The sequence below is a fragment of the Erpetoichthys calabaricus genome, chromosome 2, assembly GCF_900747795.2.
Source record: "Erpetoichthys calabaricus chromosome 2, fErpCal1.3, whole genome shotgun sequence".
NCBI lineage: Eukaryota > Metazoa > Chordata > Cladistia > Polypteriformes > Polypteridae > Erpetoichthys > Erpetoichthys calabaricus.
In genome coordinates, this window is record NC_041395.2 from 188,603,561 (window position 1) to 188,622,680 (window position 19,120).

Sequence of the window (19,120 nt, forward strand, 5' to 3'; positions counted from 1 at the left end):
TTCACCATACAGTAACTCTTTGTTCCCAGTGCTTAAGTCAGTTGTGCACCTATTTACACACTGTGCTTTTGAATTCTCAATTTTTTGGTTAAACTACTAACCTGTCATATGGTGAATATAATCATTTATATCTTGTTAATTGTGTTTTACTTAATGAAAGAAAACAATTGTTTCAAGTTTGTCTCCTCAGTTATTTTAAATGATGTGCCTTAATTTTGAGAATTCTATCACATATTTATGTGGGAATGTAATTAAAAGCAAAACAAAAAAATTAGTGTTAAGTGGATGTTTTTAATAGCTCAGGTATGTTATTCTTTTGTGACATTTTCTTGCAGGGAGCTCCAGCAAGCTGGTGGAATCATCTTCATTTCCAGCACCATGCAAAACCTAACTGCTTCCGTAAAGATCCTGATATTAACATGCATCCACTATTTTTTGCTTTGGGAAAAACCCTGGCTATTGAGGTAAGTTGAGAGGGGAACTGATTTGACTGTTCTTTACCCACAACTTTCTGTCAAAGTTGGAAAAGATCAAGTTATGCATATGCACAATTTATATGAATATTTATCCCTTATAAGATGACCCATGCTGTACATGATTGTTTTTATGGCCTTTTTGTATCAAGAAGTGAGTCTGATCTTAGCTCAACCAGTTCTTCTTGAGCTGTCCATAGATTGATAGATAGATAGATACTTTATTAATCCCAAAGGGAAATTCACAATTCACAATTCCATGAAAGACATCCAAATTTTAAGGAATGTGCTAATGCAGTTTGTGCTCATAACATGATTGAAAGTTGTGTTCTTTGTTGTTGCTGACAACAAAATATTATTTTCTTCAATAAATTTCTAAAGAAGGTTTGGGGGGGGGGGGGGGGGGGACATATTTGTATAGTCATCCTCAAAACCTTTTAGCCACAAAGAAAGTTTTTCTTGAAAAGCTTGAAGTTTGGTGTTAAGTAAGCAAAGCTCATCTTTTAGGTTTACAATACTTTTTAAAATCTTTCCACAGGGAGTTTTCTCACTTCAGTATTGTACAAAAGTGTTTTATCCATTTCATTTCATATAATCGCAAAATTAATCACTGATGACAGTTCTGACATAACTCTAAAAAGTTCTTCCCCCATTTTTTTAAAAACTAGATTTTCCCTATGGATAATGTAATGAACATACTTTTGCACTGGGAGCTTATTGTATACTTCTGCAATTAGTCCCAAAACTCGACCAGTCATGGTTGCTACACCATCCATACATACTCCAACACAGCTCCACCATTCCAGTTCATTCTCAGTAAAAAAATCTCTTATCCTTCTTGAAGGTGTCAATGCCTTTTATTGTGTTGGAAAACTGTCTGTAAAACATCAAGTCTTTGTTAAGCTGCATATTTTGCTGGTATCTCACAAAGAGCATTAAACTTGAAGAGATGGTATTTTTGTTGATTCACTGACTGACTCATGATTATTCTTCTAATTGTGTCATTGTAAACAGGAATTTTCTTCAAATGTTCTGAAATTTCAGAACTTTGAATGGCATCACAAATCTTTATAACTGAAGGCAAAACAAGATCTTCTCCAATCATAAGTGACCTTTGTTTTTTCGCAGTTAACATAGCAATTTCAAAAGAAGCCTTTAAAAGTTTATCATTTAATTTATGCTTAAAAAAAATTGTTAGATTTTTCTTTTGTTTTTTTGATCGCCTTTAAAGAAAAAAAAGCAATTATTTTTTAATTCACTAACTATAGAATTCAAGTGTTTCATTAATTTATCTGCCCTCAATCATTTCACAGATTGTTTTAAGCACAAAACACAAAGCACAGGTTTGCTTTGATCACTGTCAAAAATTATAAAAAACATATTTCAAGTAAGATATGTCATGCTTTTGTCTTTTGTGATAGACATCTTTTGTTTCCTTCAGCTTGGTCCTAACATCAAGAGGTTGCTCGAGAATCCAAAGCCATTTTTGTTGAAAGCATTTCTTCCTTTCCTTTTCCTTTATTTTCTCCACTTTTCTCCACACCATCATTGGCTGATCTCTTCAACCAATAGCAACCACTTCAGTTTCAGTGTTAAAAAATACTCACAATACTACTAAGTCAAAGTCGTTTTTAAAAAAATTAAAAGAAAAGATCTTTAGCCATGTTTGGAAAGGAGGACCTCTGTAATTTTAGTTCTGTCCTAATTGCTCATATCAGTGTCTTTTAACAGACTGCACAGTCACAACTCAGTAAAGAGTACAGAGCCTTTTACATTCAATAAAAAGTCTATAAAAATAATAAGTTAGTGTGAAATAGTGGATCCGTGGTTAAGCAGTAGAGGTCCGTTTTAAATAAATAGGTAATTAAATAGCTGACTCAATCTCTGTTGTGTTTTCTCGCGTGGCTGCAGGAAGTTGGTGGGGTAAATGAGACGGAGCACACCTGCATATGAGGATGTGGTCTGTCTTGATTGTTCCATTGGCTTTCCGTGGTCTATGAATGAGGCACTGTGCCCATAGAGGCATATAAGGGGGAACCAGTATGAGACAGGGAGACAGATGAGAGAAATATCGAAAAGAAAAAGATGGAGGTTAAAACACATGGAGAAGCAGACAGGAGCTAGAGAGGTGAGTGTGAAAGGCGAGTGAGCAATCGAGAATAAAAGAAGGCAGATAGCTGGGAGGACAGTCCCTTGGAGGAGCGTGCAGCCAACACTCAGGGACTGAAGAGAATCACTCTCATTGAGTGTTTTGGTGGAGTGAGGAGTGACATGTGGCTAACTTCCTCTTAAGTCTGGGAAGGCAGCGGGAATTGGGAAGGCTTGGTGTGATGCCCTGCTGGGGCCATAGACGGTTGCAGGGGCCCAAGCCTAGGAGCAGTGTGGTTTGGCATGGTGCCCTGCTGGGAGTCATGGACAGTAGGGAGTCAAAGTTGGCGGAGAAGATTGACTGAACTATCAGTTAGACATCTCCTCAGCTGCAAGGTCCCGTTTCGGCGTAAGTTGAAGACAGGTCCATATTAAAGGGACTCACTGGGGATGTGATTTTAAAGAACAGTTTCCTGCCTGGGAATTTTAGCCTTGTTTTTATTAACTAGTTATTGGATTAATTTTTAACATTCACAATCATTGTTTTTTATTAGATTATTTATTTGTTGATCTTTTGCAGTGCACTATTTCTTTAAATACTGTTTTGTTTTTTGACTGTTGGATTTTAAATAAAAGCACTTACCACTTCTGCACCTACCCCTTGTTACGCATGTGTACTCATCTGCCTGGCTCATAGCCTCTTCTTCACTGATGATTTAAACATAAAAATTATCTTTGTCACAGGTTGTCAATTGCTTGTTATGTGAATTGCTTGCTAACACTTCTTGTTCTTATAATGACGGAACTATTCATTGTATACTAGTTACGTTATGCAGATTTCAAATATCACCACCCCAACCTATCTGTTGTGTATAATGTCATGGGACTTGACAGATATATTTTCTCACAATTTTGTTTAGCCATAAAAATGCAAAAAATATTTATTTATGATTTTAATAATTAAATGTAAAAATAAAATGAGGTCTGATGAGGGAATCCTTTGTATCTGGAACCACATTTGTTCAAGAATGTTATTGGACTGAAGTGAAATGAAGATCCTAATCATTCTGTTTATCTACGTTGATTAGTTTCATATTTATTATCACTGCCTTCTCATTCCTTACTTGCATATTACCTTGTTATGCTAATTTCTCATTATAGCTTTACTTACTTATATTTTTGGATATTGTCATAGTTGAATTTCTTTTTTTGTAATATTTTAAACATTTTTTGAAATACCTATGAAATACAATGCATATAAACTGAATATACATTTAATGAGTTTTTAAAAGTAGTACACAAGGCCTACTACTTTTCTCTTTCTTTTGTTTATGTCTTGTAGCTCGGAGTTCAGAAAAAGAAATACATGCCCTACCAACACCAACACAAATATTTCTTCTTGAGTGAGTACAACAATAAAAGTGAATGACATTTTCTATTCTATGTGCGCAGCAGTGAAACAGCCAAGCTAGAGAGGTTTCTTTGACTAAATTGTTTTGCTAAATGAAAACCTTTTTAAAGTGCATTTATATGGCGCTCTGGTACATTCACACATTAAGCATAAAGTTACTAAGGACAAATGTATTTTTAGTAATTGTATATTTAATTACAATGGCAGTCCTTTTAATACCTTATGATAATTTTTATATACATTCTTAGCCAAGGAGTATGGATCCCCTGTAATATTTTTTATGTAGGATTATTTTTATATCCTGCTACCAAGGACTTATGCTTAGGAATGTGCAACATGTGACCGATTGACTTCCATGTTGCAAAAGGTTATATGATCAATACAGTAGTGTTCATTCTTGTGTGAGCAGTGGTACTTCATAGCAAATTTATTAGTCTGATATAGAACTTCAGTTGCTGGTCATCTCCATTAGTCTGTTTGTTTACAAGGAATTAAACAAAACAAAGTGAACAGTGAATAAAATGTAGTCTGTCATGGCAGTTTGTGAATAATTTGTCCAATTATGTATCAGCGCATAAATCAGTCTTTTACAGAATAGGCACATCTGTGATTTATATTCTACAGCAAACCATCTATACCATAAATTTGCTTAAGCAACCAAAGAACTAACATGAATAACTGCATTTTGCACCTTTGAATTCAGTCCTTTGGTATTGCAGCTAATAAAATTCATAGATTACTAAGAGATGATGAAAACATGACTTTGAGGAATAAAGTAAGGTTAGACAGAGGATAGACTGGGGTCAAAAAACCAAGTAGTAAAATTAAAACAAAGTTCCAGAAACCTGAGTAGACATGAAGAAGATTCTAACTGTAACTAACATTTAATTTCCCTAACTACAATAAATTGCAAAGCCTTTCATTGTTTGTTTTTGGTTTATGCAAAGTCTTGGGTGCTAGATGGCAAAGCATAAATAGCCTCTGCGTGCTGACATTACATATAGTGTCATCGTCAAGTCATGAGCTTGGCAACAAACATTGTTGCTGTAAACAACATGTCCATAGCCATGGAAAACTCCATAGCAAAATCATAGCACTCATACAATAACAATACGCAAAATGGCATAAAAAAATGGTAAATCATAACAATAATAGATCATATCATAATAATAATGTAGAAATGTATAATAACATTAACAAGCTCAAATTCAAAAGACAATCTTTCTCTGTCTCTCCCAATTTCCACTGGTGGTGATAGATTTTTTTTTTTTTTTTAAAGAAGACTAGAATCAGGCCCGGTCTTAGGTATTATGCGGCCCTAGGCGAAAGGGGGGTCCAGGGGCCCCCTGAGGGGGGCAGAGCCCCCCTGGAAGCTCTGTGAAATGCGTGAAAATTAGACCAAGGAGTCGATCCGGGGCCCCCCGGACGCCGGGGCCCTAGGCGGTCGCCTACTTCGCCTATGCCTAAGGCCAGGCTTGCTAGAATGGACCATTGTAACATGTGAAATGTAGGTTGGCTGTTAACATTAGAAACAAAGAGGACAATGCAATTGTGTTTTGTGAGTTTAAACTTAAACTTCATCAGTTTTTATGTCATGCTCTTGTCCTTCCTTATAGATTCATCACAAGCAACACCATTGAACATTGGTGCCCAGGTCTAAATCACTATCTCTCTTCACCGATATGCTTGGCTGCATTTGCATTAAACGTTTACCTAGTAAATCCAATATAGTAGCTGAAATATGGCTAGTGTTTGTTCCTACTCAAATGTGATTTGCCCTTTCTGTCTTTCTCTCACTCTCTCTTCTCCAGACAACTACATATATACAAATATCACCACAAAATTCCAGTTATAATCATTTATATTGTTTCACTACATGTGATTAAAAATTCATAGACTAACATCAAAACCAGTCATCACTATAATTATTTCAGTTAGGTAAAAACATATATCCATTGACGATTACTACTCTTTTATGTGCTAGCGACAGGGGGTTGACAAGTCCACATAAACCACCTCTCCCTGTCCACCTGCATCCCTCCTTATCCCTGGGCAGGTCGCACGCCGCAAGGCCAGGAAACTTTGGAATAGGCTCCGATTTATATGAAAGAGACCTTATTTGTGTGACGTAATCCCCACGAAATCCACTAGAGGACCGTTCTGCTCCCTTAGATTGTGAGGTTGGGTTAGATGTTTCTAGGAGCCTTATAAGCTCCTCCATGGAGTGGAACTCTATCCAGACCGGCTGGGCTAAATTTTTGGGGAGTTCCTTTAATAGAAACAAGCAGGCTACCTGCTGCACTATTTGAAATGTCATCTACTCAAATGGCCTTAGCCAATGTACTATTTACTTCCAGAGAGCTTCTGCCTGCTCCCGGGTAGATCTCACAGGATCTAACTCCCAGTTTTTTAGGTCTTCTACCTGCTGGTCTAGGGAAAGCCCATATTTATCTGGGATCATAACCCCAGTGGGCAGCTCAGCTCTCTCCTCCGAGAGGGCATAATGAGCCTTCTTCATTTCCTCCATAAGAACCAGCACATATCTGTAAGTCTCATCCATATTCTTCCTTTGAGAAAATACTCAAATACTTCGTATTTAAGAAGTGGTGCCTGCACCAAGTTACTCCCGACCCCCGGACGAACTCCCCACCCGGAAACTTTTCCCCAGTACTTTCTCACCTGGTTAGTTCTTTGGTTCTGTCCCAGTTTCTTCAGGGAACCAAAATCCTGCCAGCTACACCACTGTGACAAGGAATACACTCCAGACATTATAAATGTTTGGGGCAGCCACCCGTATATTATATCCTTTCTGCAAAAGTTTGAAAATAATTGAACAGAGATGTTCAAAAGACTTGAGTCCAAAACTGAACTGCCAGGCTGGAGGTAAGATGGCAGCTTTAAAGGCCCAGAGAGGAAGTGATGTCATTGGGGTCGGAACCAGAAGTGACATCATCAAAGGCGCCAGAACCTTGTGGGATTTCCTGGGAACAGTCTGCAAGGAACTGAGAAAGACAGTCAGCCCACCCTGCCTCCCCCTGGTCTGATATGGTATTACCATTACTCAAGCCCTTTAGCTGCCTCCTACTCGCATATAAAAATTTTTTCGCGTTTGAAACGGAAATTACATATGACCAAGCAATATGGAAATTACGTATGAAACAGAAATTACATATGGCCATCGAAGCAGGACTCTGTTTGTAAATTACCCTGCACTACTACAGTATTGACTGTCCCTTAAGGTGAGTTCGGGTCACTAAAACCCAGAAACATTCAAGGTTCCTTTTGTGATGAATTATTTTAAGAAGTAAATCACAGGCACATAGTGCAAAGTTGTCAGGCAGAAATTTGGACGATCACATAGAAAATGTAATTTCTATACCACAGCGGTCGTGTAGCGCCTTTCACAAGGGATCTACTACTTAGAGATAATCCAAATACATTTTAGCTGCCATTAGTACTACTTACCTGTTGTGTTATAGCACCTTTAAAATGTACAGTAGTTTACCCCAAACCACTCCTGTTGTGCTCAATATATCTTTACTTCTTAAATGTTAATGTTTTACTGTTTAATGACTAATGACTGTTTAATAGACTACATTTTATTTTTTTCCCTTGCACTCAGTGAGCAACTACACTGGGTAATCAACTAGTATATATATATATATACAGTATATATACAGTATATACAACTGAAGTTGGATTATTGTTTTTCACACAACTTTCATAACAAAGAAAACATAATGGCAAATCACTTTAGCCACCTAAGTATGAGGGATGTAATGTTCCCTCTAATTTTTTTCCTGCGTGCACGGAACAAATACGTTCCTGAGCAGTAAGACAAGGAAGCTGCATGAGTTAAGAAATTGAGTTTTATTTATACACGTTGCTGTGTTTTCCATTTATGTCCTTTTTAAATTGTAATTTTTAAAAGCGAGAAAAACGCTGAAAATGAAAACGTTTTCACATATACACACACTGCTATATGAGGCTAAATTAATTGCCTTCAAAACTTCAAATATTGACAGTTAACAAGTTACACTTACACTGTTACAGTTTTTGACGCCTGTCCTTGTGCACAAACCAACGCTGATAAACATGATCCATTTGCCATATGTTCATGCAACTCTTGCACTGCTAACATCGACATGTTCATCCGAATGGCCAGCAAGACGTTATCAATCAAAAGTTTTACCCCATTAGCATTCGCTGTTTTCCGCTGACACAGCTCTGTTCTCATTTGTCGATCTTCTGCAGTCTCAGTTAACAATCGATGCAGCCCTCCGTATTTCTGACAGCACAACTTTGATACTGCATCCATGAGACCTTTCTGAGATAGGTGACACTTCAAATACTCCAACTTCCAATCGTCCCATTGTTTGCCTGTGTTAAATTCTCCAGGCGTGTGGCTTTCTTGGGCACAATTGGCAGACTACATTGTTGCTGTCGTTTCAATAAACGAACGATATGGAGTGTGCACCTCAAAAGGAGCCTTGGTGTAAGCTGCAACCCTGTGCAGAGAAATCCCGAGCTAACACAAAAAAAAAAAATTGAGCTGAGACCACCAACCAAGCCTTGGTGTCCATGGGGAGAAAGGAGAGATAATGGCAGTTACAGTCACAGTGAGGCATTATAAAGGTTTATTACTTTGGTGTAAAAAAAAACCCATTAGAGTTTCTTCACACATTTATACTGAATAATTCGTTGGTTGAAAGTATTCAATGTTAGTGTGCTAGCAAGAGGTTATCCACTGCACCATTGTTTAAAATGGAACTTAATTTTGTTTTATTCTCTAATTTGCTACTGCCTCCAGTGAGTGTGAAGTGTGTCCCTTAACTAAGCCTGCCATTATAACTAACTTGTTGATTTGATGGGCGTCTCATGAACTGATATTACTGTGATGGTGCAGGTCAGCTCTAAGCTACTGGTTGTATGCTGGGAGCTCCTTGAACCCACTACCATTGATAACGTATCTGAGACATGAGCCAGCGGATGAGAATATTCACACAAAGCAAGGGGTAGGTGCATAAAGGTGCCAAGTGCTTTTATTATTTATTGTTTTTAGTGTAGTGACAGGGCCAAGCTGTGGACATGGGCCACCAGTTGCACTGGGTTGCTTGAAAGGTGGAGCCTTCCCATTCAACTGGAGGCTAAATGGGGTAGGTAAGGTTTACAGTAGGTCCGCGGCTCAGAGAAAGGGGTCTGTTTTAATAAATATATAATTTATTGGCCAGCTTGCTCTCCATGGGTGTGTGTTCTCATGCATTTGCGGGGTGGTTGATGGAGTAATTGAGACGAGGCCCACCTGTACACGAGGGTGCCATCTGTCTCAATTGCGTCATCTGCTTCCTGAGGTGTATGATTGAGACACTGTGCACACAGAGGCAGATAAAAAGGAGAAGGCACAGTAAGATCAAGGAGAGAATCAGAAAGAAGGCAGAAAGGAGAAATGGAGGTTAAAGAAAGGAGAGAGAAAAGCAAGAATGAGAGAGAGATGGTGTTAGATGGAAGGTAGCAAGCGGACAAGAATGGAGCCCCAGAGAGGAGTTTGTGTGTGGCCAGTGCTCAGGAGGGGGCTGAGGGGTCACTCCTGCTGAGAGAACAGGTAGCAGGATCAACCATCACACTCAGGAGTGTGCCCTCACCTGGAGGATCCATTGAGTTGACAACGATGGGAGGACAGCGTGCTTTCACCATGTTGAGCCAGTTAGCAGCAGTGGCCATGGAATGAAGCAGGACTTGGTGGTTCCCCCCAGAACACCATAGTATTGGCAGCGGGAACCCTGGTCAGGATAAAAGGTTTACTGCACCTGATGTTGGACTTCTTCTCGGTCTGCAAGGTCCAAAAAGGGCAAGCTGAGGAAACGTCGGTTTTAAAGGGGCACTTGGGCTCTGAATTTCAAAGGACAGCTTCCAGCCATGTTTTAACCTTGTTTTAAAGGATTATTTATTGGATTGATTTCAGCCTACATTAATTCACTTTTTACGGATTGTTTATTGATCAATTTTGCACTGCAGTATTTATTTGGACACTGTTTTGTTTGATTGTTTTAATAAAAGTACTTTTACAACTACCTCTTGCTTTCTGTTGTGTCCTCATCTGCTGGCCCATCCTACAGGTATGTTATCAGAGGTAGCGAGTTCAAGAGGCTACTGGGACACAACTGGTAGCATGGAGCCAACCCGCTCCATCACAGTTACTGGCCAAGCATACCACAAAGTAGAAAAATTGCACTGATCATCACAGAGTTAAAAAATATGTGAAGGATGTCACTACACACAATAGAGGAATGCAGTCACCTGAGAAAAAAAGTGTATACAGTAATCCCTCGCTATATCGCGCTTCGCCTTTCGCGGCTTCACTCCATCGCGGATTTTATATGTAAGCATATTTAAATATATATCGTGGATTTTTTGCTGGTTCGCGGATTTCTGCGGACAATGGGTCTTTTAATTTCTGGTACATGCTTCCTCAGTTGGTTTGCCCAGTTGATTTCATACAAGGGACGCTATTGGCAGATGGCTGAGAAGCTACCCAACTTACTTTTCTCTCACTCTTGCGCTGACTTTCTCTGATCCTGACGTAGGGGGATTGAGCAAGAGGGCTGTTCGCACACCTAGACTATACGGACGCTCGTCTAAAAATGCTGAAAGATTATCTTCACGTTGCTACCTTCTGTGCAGCTGCTTCCTGAAGCGACATGCTGCATGGTGCTTCGCATACTTAAAAGCTCGAAGGGCACGTATTGATTTTTGATTGAAAAACAAACTCTGTCTCTCTCTATCTCTCTCTCTCTCTCTTTCTCTGCTCCTGATGGAGGGGGTGTGAGCTACTGCCTTCAACAGCTTTGTGCCGCGGTGCTTCGCATACTTAAAAGCCAAACAGCCCTATTGATTTGTTTGCTTTTCTCTATCTCTCTGACATAATCTGCTCCTGACGCGCACTCCTTTGAAGAGGAAGATATGTTTGCATTCTTTTAATTGTGAGACGGAACTGTCATCTCTGTCTTGTCATGGAGCACAGTTTAAACTTTTGAAAAAGAGACAAATGTTTGTTTGCAGTGTTTGAATAACGTTCCTGTCTCTCTACAACCTCCTGTGTTTCTGCGCAAATCTGTGACCCAAGCATGACAATATAAAAATAACCATATAAACATATGGTTTCTACTTCGCAGGTTTTCTTATTTCGCGGGTGGCTCTGGAACGCAACCCCCGCGATGGAGGAGGGATTACTGTATTCTGCCCTTTCTTACATAGTTCCTCTGTGTTATTAGACCAGTCCAGCCTGGTTAACAGTTTTGTTGCTTTTTCTTTTTGACTTGGCTTTTTAGTTTCTGTATTAAGCTTTCATTAATGATAATGAATGACTATTTGGTTATGAGCTTCACTGCTGAGTCATGTTTCATCTGCCGATCCTTAATTAAATAGAAGAATCTCTGCCTTTCTCTGAATGTCATCACCACATAATCTTGGATCATAAATTGGGGCCTGAGTTTGAGCTGTTAATCAACAGAATGGATTATTTAATTCAGAACAAATTATGAGAAGACAGGAGGTTGATCTGACTTCTCAGCTATATAAAAATGACGAAATACTGTCTTTTGCAAAGATATAAAGATGCTCAGATATGACATATGTATTTTTTCTAAGGATTTGGAATCTCAGATTCAATAGGTGAAAAATGTTCTAAGACAATTAAGAGAAAACTGGAAAATGGATTTCATTCTTACAGAATGCTGTTCCTAGGGTATGAAATCACCTTTAAGGATTAAACTGTGGATGAGTCTAAAGTTTTGGCCAAATTAGACTGGAAACCTCTTAACAGTATTAAGCTAGATCAACAGTTTTTCATTTTTTTAAATAATTTAAAAACATTTTTAATGTTATTTCACCAATCACTTTATTAACAAAGAAAGGCCATAAAACATTTCTTGGATCCCTGAGGCACAGCGTGCTTTTGACAATTTGAAATCTTTATACACTTGTGCTCCTGTGTTAAGACATCTGGACCCATTCCTGCTATTTATTATTGAGGTTGATGTATGCAGTATTGGTGTCTGTGCTGTTTTATCCCAAAGACTCACAGATACACACATAGTTTTTTCCTGTGGCTTTTACTCTCACAAAAGTAGCTTTGCTAAGCAGAATTATGATGTATGTGATTGAGAACTTCTAGCTATTATATTGAGTTAGGAAGAATGGAGGTATTGGCTTGTGTGGTATAGTGGATCCGCGGCTTCAAAAATATGGCCAGTTTTAAATCCAGATAGCTGTGTCAGTCTCCGTGGGCGCAATTGCACAACCGCGGGGAGTTAGTGAGGTAATTGGGGCGAGTCACACCTGCACATGCGGGTGTGGTCATTTTCAATTGCTTCATCGGCTTCCTGCCCGTATAAGTACAGACAGACAGACAGACAGACAGACAGGAGGACGATCTGGCCACCTGGAAGGAGAAGGCAGTATGAGCTGGGACCCCGTGAAGGAGCGTAGGCTGTTGTGCTATAGGGGCTAGTTCGCCTCACTGAATTTTTGGGTGGAGTGGGGCAAGCAAGGCAGATGACCTCCCTAGGCATCCAAGGTGCCACTGAGTGAGTACAAAGGAAGATGGGAGGAGATTTGACCTTGGATGGTCTGGCTGTGCAGTTTGGAAGCAACCAAGACAGGGGTCGGCAGAAAGAAGCTTGTGGCGGCTGAGTCTCTGCCGGCTATGGGAACAATGGGTGAGCTTGGGAGAAAGAGAAGGAGGTAGACTGAGGAGTTGGATTTTTACCCCCACTTTCACCTGGTTTTATGGATTTATTTATTTACTTTTTTAAGAACACAGCACTGTGGACACTTGGTTTTGTTTTTGACTGTTTTTAATAAAAGCACATGAGCACTTTCCACCATCGCCTTGCTTCATCTGAGATTTGTCCCCATTTGTCAGCTCATCTCGGTCACGTCTATCGACGGTGTTAGGTGCCAGACACTCGCATATATGAAGAAGGCATCTGGACGGGATCCACACCATCACGGCTTGAAGGTGCTACTTATTCACTTTTACTTTACACCAATCAGATAGATAGATAGATAGATAGATAGATAGATAGATAGATAGATAGATAGATAGATAGATAGATAGATAGATAGATAGATAGATAGATAGATAGATAGATAGATAGATAGATACTTTATTAATCCCAATGGGAAATTCACATAATTCAATCATAAAAATTTGATGCACCTTAAAGAAGGAAAAGGCAGACAAGATGGACTCTGTTCTTTAGCCAATTTAACTTTACTGTTTCTTATTGTTCTAGTAATAAAGAAAAGAAAACTGATGCTTTATCTAGAATGTTTGACCCTGATGAAACCTCCTTAATCCCTATACCCATTGTAATCTCTGAGAAAATTAAGAGTGTTACTCAGATCGGTTTGTTTGACACAGGGGTCAGTGCTAGTGCCGCTGCTATCCATCCATCCATTTTCCCACCCGCTGAATCCGAACACAGGGTCACGGGGGTCTGCTGGAACCAATCCCAGCCAACACAGGGCACAAGGCAGGAACCAATCCCGGGCAGGGTGCCAACCCACCGCAGGACACACACAAACACACCCACACACCAAGCACACACTAGGGCCAATTTAGAATTGCCAATCCACCTAACCGGCATGTCTTTGGACTGTGGGAGGAAACAGGAGTGCCCGGAGGAAACCCACACAGACACGGGGAGAACATGCAAACTCCATGCAGGGAGGACCCGGGAAGCAAACCCGGGTCTCCTAACTGCGAGGCAGCAGCGCTACCACTGCGCCACTGTGCCGCCTTAGTGCCGCTGCTGTTTTTAATATATCTAAATTATTTGAATAGTAATATAAATAACAACCTGGTTAAGACTGCAGATGATAACAAGCTAGGTGGTTTGGCAGATAATCTAAAATCTGTTGAATCATTACAGAGGGACTTGGACAACATGCTTGCTTGGTCCCAATTGCGGCAGATGAAATGTAATGTAATAAATGTAATATACATAGGAAGTAAAATGTTAGGTTTGAACACACAATAGGAGGTTTGAAAATTGAAAGTACACTTAATGAGACAGATTTAGGAGTCATAGTGGACTCATAACTATGAACCTCCAGACAGTGTTCAGAAGCTATTAAGAAGGATAACAGCATGTTAGGTTATATAGAATGATGTGTGGAGTACAAGTCCAAGGAGATTATAACATACTGGTTAGACCTCATCTGGAATAATGTGTGCAGTTTTGGTCTCCAGGCTACAAAACGGACATAGCAGTACTAGAAAACGTCCAGAAGAGTGGCTAGGCTGATTCCAAGGCCCTAGGGAAAAGTTATAAGGAAAGATTAAAAGAGCTGAGCTGTTTCAGTTTAAGCAAAAAGAAATTAAGAGGCGATATGATTGAAGTGTTTAAAATTATGAAGGGAATTAGTACAGTGGGTCGAAACTGCTACCTTAAAATGAGTTCAGCAAGAACACAAGGACACAGTTTAGAAACTTGTTAAAGTTAAATTTTGCACAAACATTAGGAAGATTTTCCTCACACAGAGAATCATAGACACACGGGATAAGTTAACAAGCCGTGTGGTAGACAGTAAAATTTAGGGACCTTCAAAACTAAACTTGGTGTTATTTTGGAAGAATTATGTGGATAGGACTTGTGAGCTTAGCTGGTCTGAATGGCCTGTTCTCATCTAGATTGTTCTTATTGTAAGATTTGGTTAGATCTGCTCAGAATAGGGCACCTAAACCAGAGAAGTTTCCCTTGGGTAAACATTATGTCCTCTCAGATTTAATAATAAAGGTATTTACTTATAGTTCTGCTATGTTTGAGCATTCTGGTATAACTCAGTCTTTAATGTTGTTAAAAAGGTGCTTTTGGTGAAATAACATGAAGAAAGATGTTCATGATTACATTGCTAATTGTGATACTTGTTGCAGGGCCAAATCTTCTTAGAGGTTGCATGTTGGGTTGTTGTAGCCCTCTAATTATACTTCCATCCATCCATCCTCTTCCGCTTATCCGAGGTCGGGTCGCGGGGGCAGCAGCTTGAGCAGAGATGTCCAGACTCCCCGGCCACTTCTTCTAGCTCTTCTGGGAGAATCCCAAGTCGTTCCCAGGCCAGCCGAGAGACATAGTCCCTCCACCTCACCAGGGAGGCGTCCAGGAGGCATCCTGATCAGATGCCCGAGCCACCTCATCTGACTCCTCTCGATGCGAAGGAGCAGCGGCTCTACTCTGAGCCCCTCCGGGATGACTGAGCTTCTCACCCTATCTTTAAGGGAAAGCCCAGACACCCTGCGGAGGAAACTCATTTCAGCCGCTTGTATTCACGATCTCGTTCTTTCGGTCACTACCCATAGCTCATTACCATAGGTGAGGATAGGAACATAGATCGACTGGTAAATTGAGAGCTTCGCCTTGCGGCTCAGCTCATTTTTCACCACGACAAACCGATGCAGAGCCCGCATTACTGCGGATGCCGCACCGATCCGCCTGTCGATCTCACACTCCATTCTTTCCTCACTCGTGAACAAGACCCCGAGATACTTGAACTCCTCCACTTGGGGCAGGATCTCGCTACCAACCCTGAGAGGGCACTCCACCCTTTTCCAGCTGAGGACCATGGTCTCGGATTTGGAGGTGCTGATTCCCATCCCAGCCGCTTCACACTCGGCTGCGAACTGATCCAGAGAGAGCTGAAGATCACGGCCTGATGAAGCAAATAGGACAACATCATCTGCAAAAAGCAGTGACCCAATCCTGAGTCCACCAAACCGGACCCCCTCAATGCCCTGGCTGGGCCTAGAAATTCTGTCCATAAAAGTTATGAACAGAATCGGTGACAAAGGGCAGCCCTGGCGGAGTCCAACTCTCACTGGAAACGGGTTCGACTTACTGCCGGAAATGCAGACCAAGCTCTGGCACCGATCGTACAGGGACCGAACAGCCCTTATCAGGGGGTCCGGTACCCCATACTCTCGGAGTACCCCCCACAGGATTCCCTGAGGGACACGGTCGAATGAATCTGAGGCTCGACTATCTGATGGACCCTCCTCTCCAGGACCCCCGAATAGATTTTTCCAGGGAGGCTGAGGAGTGTGATCCCTCTGTAGTTGGAACACACCCTCCGGTCCCCTTTCTTAAAGAGGGGGACCACCACCACGGTCTGCCAATCCAGAGGCACTGTCCCTGATGTCCATGTGATGTTGCAGAGGCGTGTCAACCAAGACAGTCCTACAACATCCAGAGCCTTGAGGAACTCCAGGCGTATCTCATCCACCCCCAGGGCCCTGCCACCAAGGAGTTTTTTGACCACATCAGTGACCTCAGTCCCAGAGACGGGGGAGCCCACCTCTGAGCCCCCAGGCTCTGCTTCCTCATTGGAAGACATGTTAGTGGGATTGAGGAGGTCTTCGAAGTACACCCCCCACCAACCCACAACGTCCCGAGTCGAGGTCAGCAGCGCACCATCACCACCATATACAGTGTTGACACTGCACTGCTTCCCCCTCCTGAGACGCCGGACGGTGGACCAGAATCTCCTCGAAGCCATCCGAAAGTTATTCTCCATGGCCTCCCCAAACTCCTCCCACGCCCGAGTTTTTGCCTCAGCAACCACCAAAGCCGCATTCCGCTTGGCCTGCCGGTACCTATCAGCTGCCTCCAGAGTCCCACAGGACAAAAGGGTCCTGTAGGACTCCTTCTTCAGCTTGACGGCATCCCTCACCGCTGGTGTCCACCAACGGGTTCGGGGATTGCCGCCACGACAGGCACCGACCACTTTACAGCCACAGCTCCGGTTAGCTGCCTCAACAATAGAGGCACGGAATATGGCCCATTCGGACTCAATGTCCCCCACCTCCCTCGGGATGTGGTCGAAGTTCTGCCGGAGGTGGGAGTTGAAGCTACTTCTGACAGGGGGCTCTGCCAGATGTTCCCAGCAGACCCTCACAACACGTTTGAGCCTACCAGGCCTGACCGGCATCCTCCCCAGGTGCTCAGTTTAATTCTGGCTTTTCTTTGTGTAACCGTGTAATGTGTTTTTTATTTTCCAGATTATATCTTTCACTTCCCAGAATTTTTCTTTGCAATTTGAAGTCCAACTCCAAAGCACTTTCCACCTTCAGTCAATCTATTATAAGAACCAAATAGTTTTCTTTATAATGCTAGTGCTTATAGATGAATTTTTATAGCAAATGTTTCTCACAAGTTGTCCTGAATGTTTTCTAGGTAGTAGTCTTTCTCTATCCCAGTGCTAATGTATCTGTGTATATTTTTTGTATCTTTGCATGTACTCCATTGTGCTCAATGTTTGAGACCGTACGTGTAATTTTGACCCATCTTCCAATTAAGTGGCTCCAGTTCCCTTTGATATTCCAAATGCATCATTTCAGTGAAAGTCAATTAATCAATTATTCAATTAATCTTAATTTTATATATTGCTCTTCAAAGAGCATTACAGGATACTTTACAAAGACAACAATTATATGATTTTCAGCAATATGAATTAAAGCACAAAATCATTAAATACTTTATACATTAAAAGCAAACCTAAACATAACAAAAGTGGATACAGAAGAAGATGAGTAAGGTACAAGTAAAAGAACAAAATGCAATACAGAAGAGATTGATAGCCAATAGAATAAACACTTTTTACTACTTTTTATTATTTGGACATGGATTTTTACACGCTGAGGCTCGTCTATTCAGGTAGTCAACTTCAAGCGCTGAGAACAAATGCCCGCGCCGGTGTGGTTCCCTATTTACCTGACGAGGTAAGAAGGTGGTATCGTGGTAGTAGAGCCGGAGCTAAGCTAAAGACGAAGTGGCTTGCGAGAAAGTGGCGTTACAAGCCTTCGGTGCCTTCTGTGATCCTGGGAAATGTGAACTCACTACCAAATAGTGTGTGGTGGCAAGTGGTGGCAAGGCGGAGTTGTGGCACTGAGGCTAAGGATCTGCGCTGGTATCCCAAAGGTTGCCAGTTCGAATCCCCATCATTGCTAAAAGAGATCCTACTCTGCTGGGCCCTTGAGCAAGACCCTTAACCTTCAATTGCTCCAGGGGCGCTGTACAATGGCTGACCCTGCGCTCTGACCCCAAGGGGTATGCGAAAACTAACAAATTCCTAATACAAGAAATTGTATAAGGCGAAATAAAGAAAAATAAATAAATAAATAAAAAAAATAATAAGATCGATGAACTGGCCGCACTGGTGAAAAATGTCAGGACCTATAGAAAATGCAGTTTGTTGTGTTTTTGTGAAACATGGTTAACAGCTACCATCCCAGATGCTAACGTGGAGCTACCCGGGTTTAGCACAGTTAGAGTGTACAGAGAAGCAAATACCTGCGGGAAGCAGAAAAGGAGGAGGACTCGCTCTCTATGTGAATACAAGGTGGTGCAACTCTGGACATATAAATATCAAAATCTCCACTTGCTGCAGGGACATCGAACTGTTTGCCGTAAGTTTGGATCCCTATTACTTGCCCAGAGAGTTTGGACATGTCATTGTTGTTATTGTATACATCCCTCCTTGGGCGGACATGGAGATAGCGGGTGACATCATCCATTCTGATGTTGCTAAACTGCAAACGCAGCACCCTGAGGCGTTTGTGCTAATCACTGGAGACTTTAACCATGTGACGCTGGACGAAACATTACCTGCCTTCTCCCAGTATGTGGATTGTAACACCCGGGGAAATAGAACTATTGACCTACTATATGCAAACGTTAAAGACGCATACAGGGCCACCCCGCTGCCTGCGCTTGGGAAAGCAGATCATTACCTGGTTCTGCTTCAGCCTCACTACAAACCAATTGTGAGGGAGCTACCTACAACCACATGCTCATTCAGGAAGTGGTCCCCTGAGGCAGAGCAGACTCTGAGAAACTGCTTTGGAACTATGGACTGGGATATCCTGCAGGGATCATATAGTGAGAACATTGAGGAGGTTGTTGACTGCACTACTGATTACATCAGCTTCTGTATGGACATTGTAGTTCCAGTAAGAACAGTACGCTGCTATGCTAACAACAAGCCATGGATTACAAGTGACATCAAGGGCCTTTTGAACCAGAAGAAAAGGGATTTTAAAGGCAGTGATCAGCATGAGCTCAAGCGCGTGCAGAAGAAACTCTGAGTCCAG

General features: G+C 41.4%; 1 protein-coding gene across 1 annotated transcript in view; it reads left to right on the plus strand.

The window, feature by feature from the left end:
- The window catches only part of LOC114644508 (acyl-CoA (8-3)-desaturase), a 236,031-nt gene that overhangs the window by 136,066 nt on the left and 80,845 nt on the right, over nt 1-19,120 (plus strand). The window contains exons 6-7 of the mRNA XM_028792592.2: nt 336-464; nt 3,904-3,964. Coding sequence (XP_028648425.1) covers nt 336-464; nt 3,904-3,964 — 190 coding nt within the window. The remainder of the gene's footprint in view (nt 1-335; nt 465-3,903; nt 3,965-19,120) is intronic.